A 22189-nucleotide genomic window follows, 5' to 3' on the forward strand; every position below is an offset into this window, starting at 1 on the left:
CGGATGAAACACTACTTTGCAGCAGGACATAATTTAGGGTGTAAATAAATAATTTATTTGCATTAACTACTATAAAAATGATATTCGCAACTGCGTAATTGTGTTTAGTCTAGGGATGGGAAAACCGATTCCCAATTTCATAGATACCTACCGATTCTACTTAAATAATCAATAATCGAGAATCGATGATAAAAGTCGATTCCCGCATGTAGCAAAAAAAATCATTTCACAAAATTGCAAATCTGTCAGATACAATTATTTAACGACTCTTTGAGTGGGGTTATGACTGACTAGACGCATATATAACAAGTCATTTTTCCCCAAATAAACAATATCTAAATCTTGGGTCAATGTTATACACAAGTCTAAGTACATAATATATTTATAAAAAAATTATCACTGCGTATTAGTAGGGGCCTGTTCTTTCCGCGATCGCGATTAAACGACGATAAACGCGAAATCACGGTAAAATACAGTTTTTACGCGAAATCGCCACAATGCAGCGTTTTTCCACGACATTGAGTATTAAAACGCGAAATCGCAATGTTTTTACGGGAAATTTAAATACTAGGTAAAAGACTTGTCTTGTCACTGGTAAACAAACACCGCAACATGGCCGCCATTGAACATTAATCATAAATGCACTAAAGCAAAAAAAAACTTACACATGCTCACGTTATAATGTTAAACCCAAAAATATACTGTAAAAATACGCAAAACTACGGCGTTTATTTTCCTTTCCGGCATAATGTTTGGATAGATAAGACAAACAGGCAAAGTTTTAAAGCCTACGCACACCGCTCGGGGCACTGATGTCAGCTTGGAACAGCGACACCAAATAAATACAAAAGCAAGCAGATGATTGGGCGAACGGTGTTTGGAACAGCCTTACATGAGTGGCCATACCACGTCAGCCGGGGGCGCTGGCATATAGTTGGAACAGCGTCGTAGTATCAAGCAGATTATCGAGCGAACCATACTACTTCGTCACCCAGCCGTACGGGGCAGCACAAGCATTTTAAATCGCGCCAAAAAGCGGAAAAATGTAAACAAACATTCATTTTCAAATGGTGTGACGACGATGATTAGTTGGTCAGTGTTTTATAGATTTTGTTGGGTCGTTACCACAACGCCGAAATAAAAACGAATGAATTTGTGTTTCTTAAATGTAACTTAATGCCGAAATACCACAATCAAGTACAACACTTTCATTTGCAAGTTCTCTAGTTGTTGCTTAATTTTGTTACAGTTTCATTTCACAAATTTTTTAGTTAATTTGTACCCTTCTCTAAGTTAGGCAAGTTGTATGAATGAAAATAATTTATACTGCTCAAGGAAAACTTAAATTTTTTTTTATAGTTTATTCCGTATTACAAAACAAATTTTAGATTAGTTTGACCCCTTTGACAAATGAGCCATTAACTTCTAATGATGTAAACATTTATATGAGTTAATGTTAATAACTTAGTTGTGTACTCAAATTTGATAAATATGAATTTATGATGTATGCTACATCATATATATGTATTGAAAGCTGAAAAAAAAATGTTGCAAATAGAATTTGAATTATTTAATATTAAGTTAACTAGGTGAGTATCGAGTATCGAGAATCGAAGGATTTTTTAAGGAATCGATAATCGGGTATCGGAATCGAAAATTTTGGAATCGTCCCATCCCTAGTTTAGTCTAATCACAAGAAAAAAAAAAAAAAAACATTCTCACTTTTCAGTTTATATACGTGAATTTTCAAATGGAGGCTGGAAAATTTAATTTTTTAATACGTAACTATAAAACAAGATAATTTAAATATAGGCAAATGAAATATATTAACGAAATACAAATTTAAAAGAGAATTTGAAATGTGCAAGATTGTATGACTTTATATATTGTTACAAAACAAGAAAATTCCAATGCCATTTTAACGCGTGTGGTAGCGAAAATTAAGGTCTCCAAACATTTTAACAGAAATGTGTTTAATGTGGTAGCAAAAATGCAGGTCTCCAAACATTTTAACAGAAATGTGTTTGATGTGGTAGCTTTGCACGGGTAATAGTAAAAGTAATTGATGTTATGTGAAGCTTTATAGTATTGTGTTATCTTATTTCAATTTTTTTTAAAAACTTGAAGTAAGTTAGTTAAATTTGGTCTCTGTCATGGTATTGCAACATTTCTTTGCAGTCCAGTGGGTATTTTCCATTGTTTGCAGTTGCAACCGTGCTCTAAAAAATAAAGTTTTTGTTCCTACTTAACTTTGCCATGTTGGTGGTATATTTATTTACAATGTTTTAATTTCAAGAACATTATTAAAACACAGGATTTTTAAGATTGATATATACGGCTGCCACATGTAGCTAAGAAATGGCGCGAGTTCAAAGTACTGTATGTAGTATATGTAGTACTACGAAAAGTGAAAAGAGTACTTGTGGATTTTTAGGGTTAAGTCAGTAACTTTCATATTTCATTATGTTGGCCAAAAATTAGCAAACGTATTGTGGATGGGCAGAAATGCCGATTCAACTAAATATTGGAAAAATCTGCTTCTGCCAATTCATATCGGCAAAGCTCTAACAAAAATAAGTCCGTGCCTGAACCACTAAATGACTGGGTTAATGGACTGAAGCCTTACAAGACTCCCCAAAGACTCTACCAAATGTCACTAGCAAGGGCAGCTGGATGGTACTGGGACGACAACTAAGGAAAACTATAACCAAGAGAATAACTATATAACAACATATACTGGTAACTTGTACAAACTTATTTACTTTTTAAGGTTTGTTTCAACTTGGGATCTAGCATAGGACTATTTTTAAGTGGTTGTGTTTAGATGCAGTTACAGTGAAAGATCTTCAACGCTTGTGACAGCGGCTATGCCGAATTAGCCTTTTGGCCAGATTATCGAGCATAGATATAGATTCAACTGGAATACCAGAGAAAATTTATCTACAGTACGTACAATGGTATTCAAAACAAGTTGTAGTAGCTGCTCTGTAGAAATAAAATACAGAAGAACGTTGTTCTTCACAAAATTATTGTGGGAATGTACCCATGAAAAGTGACCCACTAGACAACTGGAAACACTGTAATGAAATTAAATCTTGCAACGACGATAAATTCTTGATTGAACTAAAAACGCTGGTAGCGCAGTTACACGATCCTACAGCCAAGTCAACAGGTTGGAAACCACCCAAAAAAATATCTGATCTTGAGCGGTTTGATTGAAGCCTAGTTGCAGAATGTGCCGACCCACCGAATGCTGAATTGAGGAACTTTCACTGTATTACGGTGTTTGTAGTCACTGCCGTGATAATGATCAAGTGATTTATCCTGGCAGCTACAAGCTAGACACTGTGGCAATGCAAGGAAGCCTGGGATGAAATAAATCATGCCTCCTCAAATCAAAAATTTGTTTAAATAATACAAAACATAAATTGTAGCAAATGAATATTTTATCTCAGTAAGTAGGTAATAATGTAACTTAAGATGAAGCACTCTTGTCATTCAATTCCCCAACTCTTTTTCTGTCCTTTATTCTATCTGCTCTGAAGTCCATGATTGGTTTTATTTTTATTTATTTTTTTCTGCAGGATCTCCACTCCACTGCTTTCTACCTTTTTATAGCATCAAGCCGAGCATTTGGCCTGTGGTTGGACTTTGTGTGTCTTGTGTACATCACATGCGTCACGCTGAGCTTCCTGGTCCTGAGGCATGGTGAGTTCACAATCAGTGGCCTCCATTCACATCATAATTTGTACGTGGTGTAACTGAAATAAAATTTAAAATTGCTGATGATTTGAGCGTGCGGGTTTACTGATCTGATGGACCCTGTTTTCATCTCTTCTAAATTTATTTTGTAATTGCTTGTTTTCATTTGGTTTTCAAAATGAGTTTAAAGTGTGGTTACCCTCCACTTCTATCAAGTTGTCAATGTCTCCCTTCTGTGATAACGCCTACTCTCATGTACTTCCTGCTTTTCTCATTCTCCCTTTTTAGCTATCCCTGGCACACACACTAGTGTAATCACCGAACCACTTTTTCTTTCTACGCATTTAAAATTTATTTCTTTATTTTTTAGTATTGAAGAAGGCAAAAATAATATACTCATTGTTGCAAACAGACTCTGTATACGCTTAGGTTTTAAAAGCATTGACAGTTATATTTTAATCTTGATGTGGGTACTTGCTCATTGAATTTAGGCCGGTTTTCATAGACACAAAAATAAGGGTTTATGTGTTGAATATGCCACACCTGTACCCTAACCGTATTCCTAGTGCACAATGGGACACGGCCATTCCCTTATTTTTAGGCAACGGATTTTGGCGTCCTATTCGTTGCTGTTCTGTTGCCCAAATTCTGCGCATTCGCAGAAATAACTTTTGTTGATTTTGTCCAGATGGCTGAACCGTATCTGGCGCCATTAACTCATATTTAGTCATTTTGTGATCGTCAGGGGACGTACCAAGCGTGTTGGTGTGTCAAATGAAACTTTATGATAGCGAAACTATCCTGGAGTACATTTTGTACTCTATTATTAGAATGACTTGCACTTATATTGGAATAGTATGTCTCTGTGATGTACATTGAGACCAATAGTTTAGCTATTTTGACTACCTAATTGTTGCGAGCATTAGACGGAAAAATTATTGTAACTTCCGTGACGCACTGTGATTATAGCATAGTTATAATACCGATGGTTCAAGCATTGCAAGTAAAGAAACAAAAAAATTTAAAAGAGTCGCAGAAGGAAGCCCAACTATTAGAAGGTTAAATAACTTCATTTGCCAAGCAACAGCCTTAAAATGTTGTGAATGATGATTTTATTTACCTACCTATCAAAAGTTTTTATTTTAGGTGTATGTATAGACTTACCAGTATTTTGAAATGTCTGAAATACTTTTACATTCTACGAACATTTTATATATTTGGTATTTTAAACTTGAAAAATAGCAAATTTACTATTAATCCTTTGAAATGTATAAGTACCTTACAAATTTAATCTTTTTATAATTGTGTGTTAGTTCATTTGTGAGCCTGCACATACGAATATTAAAAATTTATGATTTGGTACATTTTTGACTGTTAATTTATTGGTTCTACTTGAAGTATAAATGGATATAGTTAAACAACTCATTAAATACCATTCTTAAGTTAACTAATGCTAAGAGATTAACTTTCTAAAATGACATTTCTTATGCAAATTATCAGATAGTCGTGCTGCAATATGCTGGAACAAAATTGCAGCCTACGAACTTTACAGAAAAAAAGTTACCAACTACGATTACAATCATGTGTAATGGTCTCAAAAAGTTTCCGTATAGAATGAAAAACCTGGAAAAGTCTGGGATTTTCATATCCAGAAATGTGTAGCGACCCTGATCTGGGCAAGCATAGTTGTGCTACTTTTATCCCACGATCAAGTGGCTTCCTGTCTTTATTTGAAGGTGCAGATCTATTTTCCAGTTTTTATTATTGGTACAGTAGACATCACCTCGTCATATATGTTATTGCAGTTTGTGCATTTGGCCCTGTGCCAATTTGGGTTGAGGTAAGGAGCGAGGCGAAGTTCTGTTCCCAAAACGCAGCAGCCGTCCACTGTGCTCTTGCTCTGCAGATACGTTTGGCGGGAGCGTCGGCCTGGCCATCTCGCAGTCCCTGGGGCTGACCGGCACCTTCCAGTGGTTCATGCGGCAGTCCGCCGAACTGGAGAACCAGATGACGGCCGTGGAGCGAGTCATGGAGTACAGCAGCCTGGAGGACGAAGGGCCTCTGGAGGCTCCGCCAGGTAACCGACACACACAGCACTGTCACGTGTTGAAGTGATGTACAAGTGCGATCTTTTAGAGCCTCTACCGGCCGATATTCCCAAGTTTATGGATTAACTATATAATTATTTCCAGCCGGTAACTAAAAAAAAACTGATTCCCATGATAAAAGTACAATAATTTCATCCATTCAGGTGTCACCCATATATTCTATTTACCTGTGTTTTTTTTTTAGTTCCGTAGCCATCTTTTAGTCTAATTACACAACTTAAATGCTGTGTTAGTCAATTATTCAAAGGCATAATGTAAATTTGTGCTATGCTAAAATTATATGCATTTAAGTAATTTTTTTTGTAATCTACTAAAAATCCTTATTATAAATAATTCTATTAATTTACTGACTTATTACTAAAAATAAACAGTGAATTTCTGGAGACTTGCACTGTTACTACAGGAAAGCACCAGTACAACGAACTTCAGTTAAACGAACACTTCACTTAACCGAACTCATTGTTTGGTCCCGCCAAAAACGTATATAATAACCTTGAATTTTATTTCATCTTAACGAATTTTACGACGGTCCGTTTCTTCCTGAAACAAAAATATTCACTTGAACGAACAACCTTGAGGCAAATTTGGAAAAAAATTACCATCCAAAAACTTGTACTTTATTTTTAATTTTCTTATTCAAACGTAACAGCGTGTACGTAAACAAAAACAATAACGGAACTAGTATGTGTGCGCATGTACTGTCGACATGAGTAGATTAATTCTCGTGTTTTGAAATAATAATGGGATGGTATTACGTCCATTGTACGATACAAATAGTACATATTCTCGGACTTTTCGTTTGTTGGCTACTTACATCACGATAATTTTTGTACGGTACTTTGGCTAACCTGTGCTGTTTTAATTTATTTCTTGAAATTCATTTTTTTCACCATATTGTTTTTGTCGTGTCTACAGACGTGAAATTTTTTTCCTTTTTTCAATATTGTTGTGTTCTTCAGTGCCGGTTGTGGGAAGCCTACAACTCACGTAGTTTCGGTTCCCTGCAAGAATTTCCGAAGATTTCCGAAGTTTTGCGTTTCGGTATTAACGCCACTTCAGCCGCTAAATCAATGAAAACAAGCATGTTGTGACTAACCTAACCCAACCCTTCGATTTTTTTAATTTCAATTTTTGAGTGAAATCCAAAGTTGCACGAACGTGGTAGGAAACCGAAACCACGTGAGTTGTAGGCTACCGGCCGGTTGTAGAAATGAAGCGTGTATCTGGGGGATAAAAAAAAGAACGCAATTCTTCAAAACTTTCGACCTAAGACCTAACTATTCAAAAGAATGGCCATGCTTGTCTTCAAATGTTTTGGAACACCACGCGTTTTGTAATGTATGCACGTTTGACTTTTCGATTGCACATGGTGGAAGGGATGACTGTAGAGGGCACATTGAATTAAAGAAACAGGCGGAACATTTTATAGTCATGACGAGCAATAAATCCATATCGTAGTTTTTTCGCTACATCTGAAAAAACGAAAGTAACGAACGCAGAGTTATTGTTTACAAGTTCTTTTGTTTGTCTTCTGTTGTTTGTTTATAAGACAGTTCTTATCCAACCAGGATAAAAGAAGCAAATAAAAATATAATTGTTCAAAAGTATAACTTTGAATACTTTGAATTGAAGGTTGAAAATTTCCTGTCAAATTAATGACATTTCTTACATATTCAGATGATTGTATTGTTCAAATAGTTTTTTTCTTTGATTCATTAATTTTCATTGTATTCATATACATAGGCCTACATTTTTAATTTTTTTTTGCATATTATTGTCCTTTGTTTTCTCTTGTGTGTGTCATAATTCCTCAGGAAAAATTTATTGTGCATGATTTACGCGTACTTTTTTAATATAATTGTCATTACTGATGGGTGTGATTTGAGGTTGGCAGCTCTGCCTACAATGTGTCTCCTGACCATAGACAAAGCATCAGCAGAGAGTATGTGAACAGGTTCTTCAAGCGGCCATAGACTAATGACTGAGATACTGAACCTTAAAACACTTAAGGTGTTTCATGTGTTTATCGGTATACATATTTATAACAATGCTTATGTTTCAGTATAAAGAACTTCAGTATAACAAACTCAACTATTTTTTGGTCCCTTCATGTTCTTTATAGTGAAGCTTTCCTGTATTTACAGAAAGTATTGAATCTTTTTGGATTGACTGTGATTTTTATCCATATTGCCCATAACTAGCGACCAGGCGAGGAACATCACGACAACGGCGTTGACAGAGCACTGTGGAGGTGTGTCTATCCCACCTCTTTCCGCTGTCACTCCCGGTGTGAAACTAACTCCCTTCCCCAGGAAATAACCCAAAATTCTGAGTAACAGGAATTTTGGATGGGCAGGGGTGCCAACTTGCATAACCCACCGTGCCCACAGAAAGAGAAACTCAATCGCTTACAGAAGAAACATAATAATTTTACCAGTTGGTGCTGGCTCCTGATTCGATTACGAAAAATTTGAGTTCTAGAAGAGAGTGGGTAATGAACTTATTTACCTGCAGCAACACTCCGTTAAACTCGAACGCTCTCATATGGCAGGTTACCGTGTCAGAGCTGAAGCTAACTGGGTTTGCTCATTCACCACCCCTTCTATCTCCTTGTCCCACACATCTCCTCTCTCCCTGTTGGCTCCTGGTATGAATAATGTAGTAGGAAAAGGGGGTCAAACTCCTGAAAAGTACCAATTTAGAGGAGGCTCTGTGATGGAGAGGTAAATTGGTCTTTAAACTTGCTTCAAGCTTAAAAGATTAATATCCAAAGGATTAATGCTCCCTTTGTAGTAGTGGTATCCATTTAGTGTTGTATGTGGTGCCATACATTACATAAATGTTTACTGTTTAGAAAAAAAACATATACTTTGTTGAAATAATGCAACTGTAATACTATTCTAACATTTGTTGAAATTCCTTTAAAATTATTATCATCTGAATAATAATTTTTTTTTCTAATTAGCCTAGCATGCTAAGCTTGATAGAAAAGAGTTTATGGAAACAATATTGGTTAGTTGTTCGTAAGGAAACTTTTATCCTTGATGTTTACAACTGCAGAGCTTCTTTGTTCGCATGACTGGAATACAACGCATTCACTTGCGATATAATAAATTGTATGAACAGGATTGTCCTCAGAGGAGTCACCATAAAGGTTCCACATCCCACAGCCAGAATTACAGGCATTGCACACCCATAGTCCTCAACAACGTTGAAACCCACCGACACCAATCTACCCTCGGGACTCTCATAACACAAAAACAAAGAAAATATTGACTAGTCACAGTGGCACCCGATAAAGGGTCAGTGCCACCAACAACCAAAAGTTTAATAGATTTTTACACTCCAGTTTCAACATAGATTATGCGCAACACTATTGGCTTAACAAGTAAGTCATTTTCCAGTATGTACAGGACTCCAATTGACTGTATGGTAGCAGGTAACAAGTGATTAGTTGCAGGCCTCAGAAGTGTATGAACAAGGAGCCCGAACTTGTATCAAACATTTTTCTAATTTCAGTTTAATTAGTTGCTTGTTTCGTATGTCAAAAGAACAAGCAGGTAACCTGATATTGGGAAATGTTTTGTATGTTTTCAGAGAAAAAACCACCCAAGGAATGGCCATCACATGGAAGAATTGTTTTCAAAAATGTGTACTTGTCGTATTCTTCCGATGAGCCACCTGTTCTGAAGAACCTGAATTTCACTATCAACCCTTCAGAGAAGGTATGTGAACCTCCAGTTATAGACTTGGTTGTCTTTGTGTGATCAGATGAGCAGTGATTGTTATTTATATACAATATTTTAATGTTTTAAATTCAAGGAATGTAGTTATTTCCATGCAACGTTTGTACCAAAGTGCATACATCACAAAATTTAATTTACTGTATAACACAGCACTGGGGTTAACACTTTTTCCTCTTTTTGTATGCTTTCTCTGATACTTTAATGCTGTTGAAGAGAGTGAGGTGGCATTCTTGTGCCAACTTTTCTATCTCTTTCTCCCCCTCCTACTTCTTTATGAGCAAAAAGACAAAGGATTAGGCTACTATTTTTTACACGCGTGTATCCCTTTCATTTTTTTTTACCACTCCTTTATCCAAATAGAAAAAAATTAGGGATGTGCGAGTACCCGATATTTTCGGGCACGGTTCGAATCCACAATTACCCGAACCCGGAATCGTTGTACGTACATAGATTCAACAGTATTACGAATATTCACAAAAGTTATAAATTAATTTAATACGGCTCGAAAATACTAGCAGTGAAAAATAAAATTAGGTTACTATTACGTAATTATTTATAATGTAATGTATCAAAGAAAGATACGTATGTAAATTAAATAATTAACACAGTGACATTAAAGAATTTCGAGATTTCGAGAGCTTAAACTATGATTACGAATTTTGTCGTATAGCAAACTATAAACTAAAATCAATTACATACCTACAAGAAAAAAAGTCTTGGCTATTTATTGGAGAAAAAATGGTTTCGTTTGCTGAAACGTTTATAAAACTGAGATTTCGCTGTGGCGTGCAGTTTATTACGATTGAGTTGGAGAATCGAATATGTTTTGGTTTTCATATTTTATAGTGTTTATTATTAATAAGGTTCACATAATTATAAACATTTCAATCTCAGTGTAATAAATAATTGCCAGTAGTTACAGTTAGAAAAAAGAGAACACACATTATTTTTAAATTAATCAGTTATTTTAAATTATTCTGTGCATAATATTCGGAATCTGATTCATATCTCAAATATTGCCAGGGATTCGAATCGGATTCGAACCGAACTGAAAATCAAGGATTCGCACATCCCTAAAAAAAATGAAGCAAGCTACCCTTTATGGTCAGTTACTTTGATAAAAAGTAGAACGCATGTTACAGTCAGAATTTTATGTTGGGGGGATGGGGGTGTTCGGGTGGCTAGAGGAACATAAAATGCCATCTTTTGAAGTGCTGCTTTCAAAGCACCAACGTTGGCTGCATTTTGACATGGAATTGAAATCTCTTGCTAAAAGCAATAATGTTGGGTCACAATTGCATCTTAAAAAAAATATTTAAATAATCACGTGAAGCCTGGGTACAGTTCCAGTTCACTACAATGAGGAAGGGAGGGAGGGAGAGCCATCAACACCGCTACATGGCCTCACGCACTCACAGTATATGTATACACACACACACACACATATATATTCAGGCTGGTTTATTTTAGATTTTCCCCTTCAGTGTATTGCCAGCCCTGCAAGTCACGCCACTCGCTGGCACCGCCAGGCGGGCAGCCGGCAGACGTAGCGCCATTCATGGTGCTTTTCACGCACTGCTTAGATATTTTAACTAAAAAAATTTTAATTACTCGTGGTTTTATATATATATTAAAAAACCAACACAGGGTTATTTATGCACATACTCAATGACACACTACAATTATTTTATTGTAAAAACTAGGGATGTGCGAAACCTTGATTTTCAGTTCGGTTCGAATCCGATTCGAATCCCTGGCAATATTTGAGACACGAATCCGATTCCGAATATTAAGCACAAAATAATTAAAAATAACTTATTAATTTAAAAATAATGTGTGTTCTCTTTGTTTAACTGTAACTACTGGCTATTATTTATTACACTGAGATTGAAACGTTTATAATTATGTGAACCTTATTAATAATAAACACTTTAAAATATGAAAACCAAAACATATTCGATTCTCCAACTCAATCGTAATAAACTACACGCCACAGGGAAATCTCAGTTTTATAAACGTTTCAGCAAACGTTTTTTTTCTCCAATATATAGCCAAGACATTTTTTTCTTGTAGGTATGTAATTGTTTTTAGTTTATAGTTTGCTATATGACGAAATTCGTAATTATAGTTTAAGCTTTCAAAATCTCGAAATTCTTTTAATGTCACTGTGTTAATTATTTAATTTACATATCTTTCTTTGTTACATCATATTATAAATACTTACGTAATAGTAGCCTAATTATATTTTTCACTGCTAGTATTTTTGAGCCGTATTAAATTAATTTATAACTTTTGTGAATATTCGTAATACTGTTCGAATCCATGTACGTACAACAATTCCGGGTTCGGGTTATTATGGATTCGAACCGTACCTGAAAATATCGGGTACTCGCACATCCCTAGTAAAAACACATCTTGACAACATTATACTATTTTGTTGGCAAAAATAGTACAAAACAGAATTTATAAATCCACAGAAATCTTCATTTTAAGTAACCAAGTTATATTTAAAGTAACATAAAATCTTGTCTTGAGGAATGATCTAATTGTGGAAAAAAAAAATGTATAACTATAAAAGTACAGTAGCTAGAGCCTCTCTGTAGCTGCGACCTGCTTGCGGGCAGGTGGGCATCGTGGGACGCACCGGGGCCGGCAAGTCCTCCCTCATCGCGGCGCTGTTCCGGCTGACCAGCGTGGAGGGCTCCGTGCTCATAGACGGCGTGGACACAAAGACCATCGGCCTGCACGACCTGCGCACCAAGCTGTCCATCATCCCCCAGGAGCCGGTGCTGTTCTCCGGGTCGCTGCGCAAGAACCTCGACCCCTTCGACCAGTACTCGGACGACGTGCTGTGGAACACTCTGGACGAGGTACACAACCGTATTATCCTCGCGCGTTGTTCTGTTTGCAGGACGTTCTCTGCATTGGCTGAAACTAATTAAGGAGATTTCAGGAAAATGACCAGCAGTACAGGAACCCTGTTGATGGCAATAGTCGTTCTGGTCGCCATATTGCCGGCCCATTTACTCGGTCTGTTGCTGCGATAAGAAAGACGATGCTGACTTAAAGAAAGAAAAAAAACATTGTAAAGCTCCATAGATATTTTGGAGTTACTTGTTATTTTGCTCCAAATTGATCCAGAAACTTGTTTTAATCCATATTTATAGACCTTTTATTAATTTTTTCCGAAATTGGTTTATTTGTTTTTAACTTGATTTATCAGAAATTGTAACAACATTTTCCCAATTATCTTTACTTGTAATCATCACCGAATTACGACGATTTTAATGTCATTAAGTAAACCGTGGCGGCTTGAGTAAAATGAAATTTGTTCTAAATTTATTACTTTATTATCTGATTTTGGTGAATTATTCATGTTGTAAACTACGTTTTGTCCCTTTAAAATTGTCATACCTTCTAGTGACTATGTTTCTTCATATCTAAGAACCTAATCAAATTTTTGAATTAATAATTATTCAATTCATATCATTAATAGAAATAAGTTTTAAAATCAGAATGTTGTACAATTTTGTAATTTGTGTTCTAAAAATTATTCTAACAATAATTTTATGCAAAGCTATTGTATCTTGGTGAACTATCTGAGTCATTGTTAATTTGAGGAACAGGAAACTTGGGTGATGCTTGATCTACTGTGGATGACCAAAGAAAATGATTTTGTTAGCAAGTTACTTGCATTTTGATCAGAGGCAATCGGAACAATCGAAAATCCCGATAATCTGGTGTACTGCAACATATTATTGTTTTGACAGATTGAGTATTATTATTTATGATTTATTTAATAGTTTGTTCTATGTCTGATATGTAATTTATTTTAAGAAACAGTAAATTATTTTTATGTATATCTATGAGAATGTGACTATGGACTGATTCTGACATTTGAAATTGAACATTGTTGTGACCCCTCTAAGGAGTAATTGACATTCGGACGGTAAATGGTAAAGTTAACCCTGTTATTGTATAATATAAATTATTGTTTTGGTAATTTTTGATTTAAATTGTACGTGAAATTTTGTATTCCGCGCTATTGTTGCGTGCGGATTTCACGATTTCTTAAGTAATTTAAGTAACTGATTTTGGTTTTCGGCCAATCACGGCCCGCCATTTGAAATTAAGTTAAGTATTGATAACTGGCTTAATTTTAGAAGCTAGAGAAGAAATGTAATGGCCAGCTAAGATAGCTGAACTGCGTGACGTCGGCTGTATTAAATCCTACAAATGAGCTATTTAGTGGTAGGCATCCCAGATAGTGGATGAATAATTATGTATCTTAGGGAGTCTAGATACTAATTTAGGCTTTATCTAGAAAGATAAAGGGCCTACGAGTGTAAATACGTGAGTAATTAAAAGTGCAAAAATCTGTTTCCTCCATTACATGCACATTGTCACGTAACTCCCGTAATTCGTCACATTGCGGCCTAAAACTAATACAAACATTATAATTTGAAGTAATTTGACATTCTACGACGATAAAATTGATATTTTGATACAAATTTATTTATTTTTACACACTACTACAGCAACTCAGAGGTCCTACAGAGCGAGAGACTCTGAGCTCTACCGACTTTATTTTGAACCTAACTAGCCGAGGAAAATAATTGAGATCCCTAAAATCTATGAATATAAAATGTGTAATATCGCCGAACCCCAATTAAAGACTATTGCTTGTGAATTAAATGTGCGCATCGTAACTCCTGATAGTTGGAAATTACATGTGGATATGTGATATCATTTAACAGTTAGGGAAGTTAAATATAATAAGTAATTAAATAATAATAAGGTTAAATTTTGAACTATTTTTGTTTTAAATAAATAAGTATATATTTTAATTGTGAGTGTTGTATTATCTTATTTCTTGTATAATTTGTCCCAGGGTATATTTATGTGTATTTGTTGTGATAAGTTAACACCTAACTGTGGCCTAGTTACCATCAACACATGCCAACGTAGAGCCACACAAGCAGATATTGAATTACACAGATTCACACAGCCCAATGTGAAATATTTTTTAAATCTCCATAGAGGTGGGGCCATTCGTGCAAAGTGTTAGCAAGTTGCCCTACACTGGGTAGTTGAGTAATATGCAAAACAAAATTTTTAAATAAGTAGACTTACCATTTATTATGATAAATTAAGGTTTGTAACAAAAATATGTATATAAGCCCTATATTGTTTACAAGTCATTAAAAAATATAAAAATAACTTTTCACATCATTTCTTAATAAGTAATTCTTCCACTTTCTTTTATTTCAAACACGTATGGTGTTTGACTGAAGCATGGTGAGTTAGATGGTGTCGGTCTGATGATGTTTATTAGCTAGTGCGCTTTTTTAACTTGGCAAAAAGCATTTTCTTACCATAACTCTACCATCTGTGCATTGAATCAAACTAAAAACAAAGTGAATATATGGCGCAAGTTACTAATGTACTTTCAAATTTTTATTTGAACATTAATAAAATGTCTACAAATCTGATTCAGATTATCCAGAGAACCAGATTGAGGGCGGGATAAACGAGGTTTTGCTGTATTCACAACAAAACTAGATGACCAGTGCGAGTTTACCAAAACTAACTTACAAAGATTACATCTTGAGAGACACTGCTTCATAGAGGAAACCGTCTGAAACTATTTGTTTGCACCAAGTATTAGTGCGCATAGTGTAATACTACAGTATTATCAGACTAACTGAAACTGTTTATTATTGTTTTACGTTCGAGTTTAATTCTGCTTCCCGGACTTTCGGCAGTGTTTTGTTTTGTTTTGTTTCTCGCATGGCGGCGCGCGCAGCTCGTGCTGCCTCGTCATGACAACTGCTAATATAAATAATCGCGCGGCTTTGGAACAGCTTCGACGAGCCTATGCCAGTGTCAAAGTGATGTTTTATTGGCCTAGGGAAAAAGGACGCGTACGTGTCGCGGCCGTGATTGGCCTATTTCAAGTAACAATTCATTTTAAGCAAGAGAGAAGAAGAAAAGAGTGGAAAATGATGTCATTTAGTGCGTGGTGAAGTTAATTCCCTCGGGGAATATTTATACGTGGCGAGGCTATTTTCGGCGTTAGCACTGTGAAGATTACGTCTGCATACAGGGCAATAGTCAGAGACGCCCTGACATTGAATGCAGCGGGCTTGCATTCAATTTCCGTGAGTTACGACGTATTTTCTGAACGATCACAATCGTCCAGAGATAAGGTATGGCCTGCATCGTCCTTGTATAGTGACGCTAACGTAATTTTTACCGTCAACTTATTGAACATTATTCAGGACAGACTTTAATATATTATTAAATTACGTGACTATTAACTTTCGGCAAAGATCTGCAACTTAATTACGAACCGCAAATTATTCACACACAGGATCAGAGGTCCTGCCGATAGGAATTTCATGCTCGAGCAAGCCGGAGCAACCCCAAAACTTTTACGTTGTGAACACTTTCAGGAATTTAAATACTTTTCATTTATTTTGTTTAAGAGTCAGGTTATCTACGAAATCCCATAGACTGGACTAAATTAGCTATTTAATATTTGTTTTTGTGACATAATGACTCTAGGTTCTTCATGTTGATATGTTTGATTTAATAAAAATAATTATTAAGTATATTATTTTATTTTTCACATGTGGTATACCTCTGGCACCCTGTTATTAATTTCTGTATTAGAGTTCCAACGTAATTTTAAAAGAAAATATTAATTTCTTCAAGTACACATTTATGTACAATAGATACTATTTTTCATGTATCCAAACATAGGGACAATATTATGTGGTGAATTGCGATAAAACCAAAATAACAGAGAAATGCAAGTCATTACACCATATATGTAGCCCTGAAATGCTAGTTATATCATTGAATTAAGTGGCGTGTTATTCTTGAAATTCAAGGAATGTAATTTCAATACTTAAAATTGTACCGAAGTGCATGGAACAGAAAAATTAATTTATTTTGTGTATATTCTTTTGAATCACTTTTAAACCATAATTTCTAACTAATTAATTTTTATTGTTCTAAATGTATCTTTTTGGACCAATTTTATAAATTATTCTATTTTAAAAATGTAGCATATGAATTTTACTACTTTTGTTGGAGTAAGTATTGCAAAACAGCTTTTATAAAAAATAAGAACAATAAAACTGAAATCATCTGTTTTAAAAACGAAATTGGACTAAAAAAAGAACCATAATATTTTGTCTCTATGGATATGTAAGCAAAAACACTGCGTGCTAAACAGTCGGTGATTCGTGACCTTGTTGTCGGTGAGATGTAAAATGAAAGCAAACAAATTGATTACGGTTATATGTACTGTCAGTTCCAGTGGTCCCAGATTCCGTGCTGAGATCGTGTTTCACTGCTGTTTGGCGGGTCTGACTTGGTGGTTGTGTCGCCTGTGGCAGGTGGAGCTGAAGGAAGTGGTGAAGGACCTGCCGGCCGGCCTGAACCACAAGATGGCGGAGGGGGGCTCCAACTTCAGCGTGGGCCAGCGGCAGCTGGTGTGTCTGGCCCGGGCCATCGTCAGGAACAACAAGATACTGGTCATGGACGAGGCGACCGCCAACGTTGACCCACGGTGGGTGGCGCTGCGAGCCGAATCACACAACTCACGAGATAATTACTTTAGTTCTTACTTGCCTTTCTTTTTTCCCCAATGGACGTTTGTTTATCTGTGCCTTTGACTGGATTCTTACATTTTAAGGGTCTTCAGTAGTGTGATTGTATACTGTATTATTTTTATCATATGTATATTACTAAAAATCATATGCTTATTTTCAATATTTATTAAAGCACTTATGCCTAGATAAATATTTGTATTAATATTGACACTTTGCATTATTTGTTACTTGCGTTTCTTTTTTTCTCGATGGACGTTTGTTTATTTGTGCATTTGAATGGATTGTTGTATATCAAGGGTCTTCATTATTGTGTTTGTAATTATTATTAACCTGTATTATTTATCATATGTATTTTATGCAAAATCATATGCCTATTTCCAAGTATTCATATTGACACATTACATTATTTGGCAAGTAAAAAAAGTGACATAATGTTTCACATAGTCGCATGTTATTTTCAGCAAGTTGATCAGTATTTATTTTTAGGATTTCCTTTGTCTTGTTACTGTACCACTTAGTGCATTTAAAATTTTGACGTTTTCTCATACTGCCAAAGTTATTTGCAATGTAAAGTATTTGCATTCATTGAAAATATTTTTCTATTTTAATAATTTTGACACTGCATTCGGAACATTTGTGCATATTTCAAAATACGCTGTTAATGTTGGTTACTGTACACAATTCAGAAAGCTATGACCAGCATCATATTGTGTGGGCCATTTGTGTTGGTTTTTCCCTTAAAATTTCTTAAATGATGAGTGTTTTACCAAGTTATTCTGTGTTGTATTGTGTTGCAACTGTTTTGTTTTGACTACACCTACAAAATTATTTTCTATTTGTAAAAGTATTTAGGTATGTGGAAAAAAAAATTATGTCAATTTTATCTTGTCACGTTAGAAATAGTCCGCTATCTGATATTGACCTAAAAACTTACTTGTTTTACGTTCAGTCATTAAGAAGTTTATAGGGAAGTAAAGTATAGTTGTATCGCTCGTGGCGGCAGGACGGACGCCTTCATCCAGGAGACGGTGCGGCGCAAGTTCGCGGACTGCACGGTGCTGACCATCGCCCACCGCCTGCTGACCGTCATGGACAGCGACAGGATCCTCGTCATGGACGCGGGCAGCGCGGTGGTGAGCGTGGTCTCTGGGGCGTGGATGGCGGGGTGTCTGACCGGGAGGGACGGGGAATGTGACGGTCGTGTCGTGTGTCCCAGGAGCTGGACCGCCCTCACGTGCTGCTGCAGAGCCAGTCGGGGTTCCTGTGGGGCATGGTGCAGGAGACGGGCCGGGCCATGGCCGAGACGCTGGCCAGGATTGCCGAGAAGGTACGGTTCGCGTTCCTGATCCATCCAGCACTTTTGGAAGCCATTTTTGAAATACAGTAGAATCTCGCTGATGCGACCCCTCACGGTTCCCGGAAAAACGGACTTATAAACGGAATGGTCGCAACAGAGAATTCGGACCAATTTTTAACCCCCCCCCCCCCTTTCCCCCCCCCCCCCCTTTATATATCCTAATACATAAAAAATCGCCTTTGTTCGCATAGATTTCATATTCAAATAGTCTATTGTGTAAAAAAAGAAAACTTTTTATATTCATATTACAGTATTTAAATAGCATGATGTCTCCCGAAAAAAATGATACCCTAGAAAGCAATATTGGAGCTCCCGTTGCCAAGAAAAAAAAAATTTCAACACAGTGCAACGTGTCCATTTTCGCCATCTTTGTATAGAAAAATCAGACGATTTAGTGTTGAAATGATAACTTTTTATTACAGGTTTATTATGTCTCTTGCGGGCTGTATTAGTGTGGCGTTTGAAAGGTTGCGTCCCGTGACACAACGGGTGGTCTGGCGGCGCTTATCGCTCTGGTCCGTCCGGCTGACGTGCAGGAATGCGAGAAGTAGGGTAAGCGCGTGTGCGTGCGTGCGTGTGAGAGAGAGAGAGAAAGAAAGAAAGAGAGAAAGAATGAGAAGGGGGGGGGGGGGGGGGTGGGCTGGCGACCAGCAGCATCGTTAGCTAGCGAGTGTGACGGTAAATGTCGACCTTGACCACTTCCGCTTACTGCAGGGCTCGCTCTCTTTTATCCGTCTCCCCCTCCCATAAATATATTGGCTGGCAGGTCTCGCCCTCTTCATCTTCTTTATCTTTATCTCTCACGCACACTTAAAGTTTACCGGTATTGGCTAGCGTGGACAGTCTAGAAGGGTGGTATCTATTTTTAGCCTTATTTTGTATGCCTGCCTGCTTACAGTACAGCGCTCGCCAAGATAAACGTGAACACATTAGAGCCCAACAAAGTGTAACAGACTTGTTTTTCAGCCGATTTTACTCAAATTTTCGACTTTCTCTGCTCAAATTTTTCACGGTTTCTCAAAAAACGGTCGTATAAACGGAATGGACGCATCAGAGGGGGGTCGCATCGGCGGGATTCTACTGTATTTGCAAAAATTTTGGAACGTGAATCCAATCAGTTCAAGGTTGTTATGCCCCCTTAATTGTCTTAAAATTAAAAAGTCCTTTTTTTGATATTAATTCCTTGACACCTAGAAAATCTCATTCAGTTTTACTGTGTAAAACGATTGATAACCGCTTTATTCCCGTTACATTGAAACACATTCTGTTGTATGTATATTTTTTTTAATTCTTTTGTTTTATTCTCTAGCAGTAAGCAATGTTTTTCACTTGCAGTTTGCAAGTGTTTTGCAATGTTGTGTGTAGAGATGGGCCGAGACACTAAGCCACAAGCAGAGTACTCTACAGGATGACTCTCCAGCTTTTTCTTATAACTTTATACATATTTGGCATATGCAACAAGCATGAAATCACATTTTGCAAATACCTTGCAGCTTAATCTTGTATTTACATTATCGCAGTTGTCATTAAGTACGATTAATTTTACATAATTACATTTCCCAAAAAGCTATTTATGTTTCAGGTACTGAAAAAGACTCCATTTTGTAATGGCCTGGTGTACGTCTTGGATTTGTAACATAGCAAACAAACTACCGAATGTAAAGGCCCTCGCACACTATCAGCCCAGCTCCCAGTTTCGACAGCTCAGTTCGAACTGACAGTTTGGATTGAATTGAGGACCTCTGCACACACGATCAGTCTCGGTGCTCAGTTTGGACGTAACGGTCTGAACTGACGGTTAAGACTGACCTGAAGTCTTCCCCACAAACGATCAGTCTTGTGGTTGCTGCTTTCTGTTGCATGTATAGTTTCATTTGGATGTTGCAATTACAGTTGCATTTTTAGTTAGAGAAAAAGGTGATGGGGGGAAAATCGCGAAGTAACCAAATTGGTGAAAAACAAAGATTTCTGCCACAATACTTGACTAATGAATCAATAGACTGATTGTTTGGACTGGCGAGACTCTGTTCCTTCACACGGCAATTCAGATGAGTGCTGTCGACCCCACAGTCCGATTTGATGTGAAGTCATCACTTGGTAAGTATATCAGTCTGGACTGATCAGTTCACTGTCCTTGCTCACACAAGACAGTGACTGTGGAGTTCCGACTGATAAGTCCGAACTGACACCGATTGTGTGTGGGGGGCCGAAATCATTTTGTCTGGAATTCACGTCTGTTGTCTACAGCGGCAATTAATAATATCTCTGTTCTAGGCAAACAGGAAAGTGTTGCTCCATGTCTCATCATATCTTTGACTATCTAGTAAACATGGCAGATGGCTTTATTTTAGGGTTGTGCGAGAATGAGATTTAAGGCCTCGAGAAATTTTCGAGAAAGAAAATATTTTTCTCGCGAGAAACGAGACGAGAATGAGAAAATTTTAAATAATCAAGATTTACTGTAGATATCACTTTCAAAATATATTGTTCTGTACATAAAACTGTAGTTTATCATATAGAATGTCAATTTAGTTGCCTGTGTACAACTGACATGCACCACACGTTATGTAAGCCTACACTAAATTATAAATAAACATTCACTCACTTAGGTAAAAGTCTAGTAGCTAACATGTTAATTGTGGTTCCCGTTGACTTATCGCCACTTTTTGTGTAATACTGCCACACTGATATGTCCACATCTTCCATTTTACCGTAAAATCAAAGTTTAATTTGACAACAAAGTTTACTTCTGTTAAACTGTTATATTCCCGCAACACTTTTTTTTTCACTTGGTTACGCCACAGTTAGAGATAAAGCAGTATTAGGAAATTATTCTCATATTCCTAATAACATTTTACAGGCGTCACATTATTTATTCATACCCGCAGATTAGCTCGTGTAAACGGGAAACTCTGGTACTGTAATGAAAACAAAGAAATTGATACTAGGGAGGCTTTGGCGAGATTCATTATTCGTGACGTCTTACGACTGAGTGAAACAAAGGTGGAAAGGGAAATGGGATGAACATACTATTTATTCTGCCTTTTCAACGGGTTTGAACACACACATTCACGTAATTTTACGTAATACAAGGGCGTGAATTGTTCTGCGTGTTCAATCCATTCCTTTACATTCCAGTCCATTTAAAATCACTTGACTGGCACAGTCTTTTATTGGAAATGAAATAAGAAACGGAACAGCGAAGCAGACTCGGTCTGGCAGCATGACCACCATTCCCTTTTGTTCGTTAAAAAGTAAATTTTGTATTTTGCCGTAATCAACATTTCAGTATGCTATTAAACATTACCGAACAATATATTATGACTACATTAAAGGTAATGCTTTTAATAACTTTACCGTAATAACGTGTATGTAAACGAAACCGATTTTGTAGGTTAGGTTCGAACGTATTTTATTATGTATTACGCTTACGTAATTTAAAAATTAAATACAGCAGTTTTTCTTTCAGGATAAATTGGAATTTCATATGACAGTGTTTATTCACAGTTTCGGTTATTGATAAAGGTTTTGGATAGTTGACTATCGGCTAGTCTAATATCTCTTAATGATGATTGCATCATGTTTGCTTTGTGTTCCGCCAAATCATTTTTCGTCCAAACAGGCAGACGCGTTTGGTATTTTTAAAACATTTAA

The 22189-nt window shown here is 36.4% G+C and overlaps 1 protein-coding gene across 2 annotated transcripts in view; it reads left to right on the forward strand.

Moving 5' to 3' along the window:
• LOC134532054 (probable multidrug resistance-associated protein lethal(2)03659) overlaps positions 1–22189 on the forward strand; it is a 72444-nt gene that overhangs the window by 42433 nt on the left and 7822 nt on the right. For both annotated transcript variants that reach the window (XM_063368225.1, XM_063368226.1), the window contains exons 19-25: positions 3585–3708; positions 5609–5779; positions 9408–9535; positions 12181–12426; positions 16963–17135; positions 18182–18311; positions 18395–18505. In XM_063368225.1, the coding sequence (XP_063224295.1) occupies positions 3585–3708; positions 5609–5779; positions 9408–9535; positions 12181–12426; positions 16963–17135; positions 18182–18311; positions 18395–18505 (1083 nt within the window). The remainder of the gene's footprint in view (positions 1–3584; positions 3709–5608; positions 5780–9407; positions 9536–12180; positions 12427–16962; positions 17136–18181; positions 18312–18394; positions 18506–22189) is intronic.

Source organism: Bacillus rossius, chromosome 5 (assembly GCF_032445375.1).
Source record: "Bacillus rossius redtenbacheri isolate Brsri chromosome 5, Brsri_v3, whole genome shotgun sequence".
Lineage (NCBI taxonomy): Eukaryota > Metazoa > Arthropoda > Insecta > Phasmatodea > Bacillidae > Bacillus > Bacillus rossius.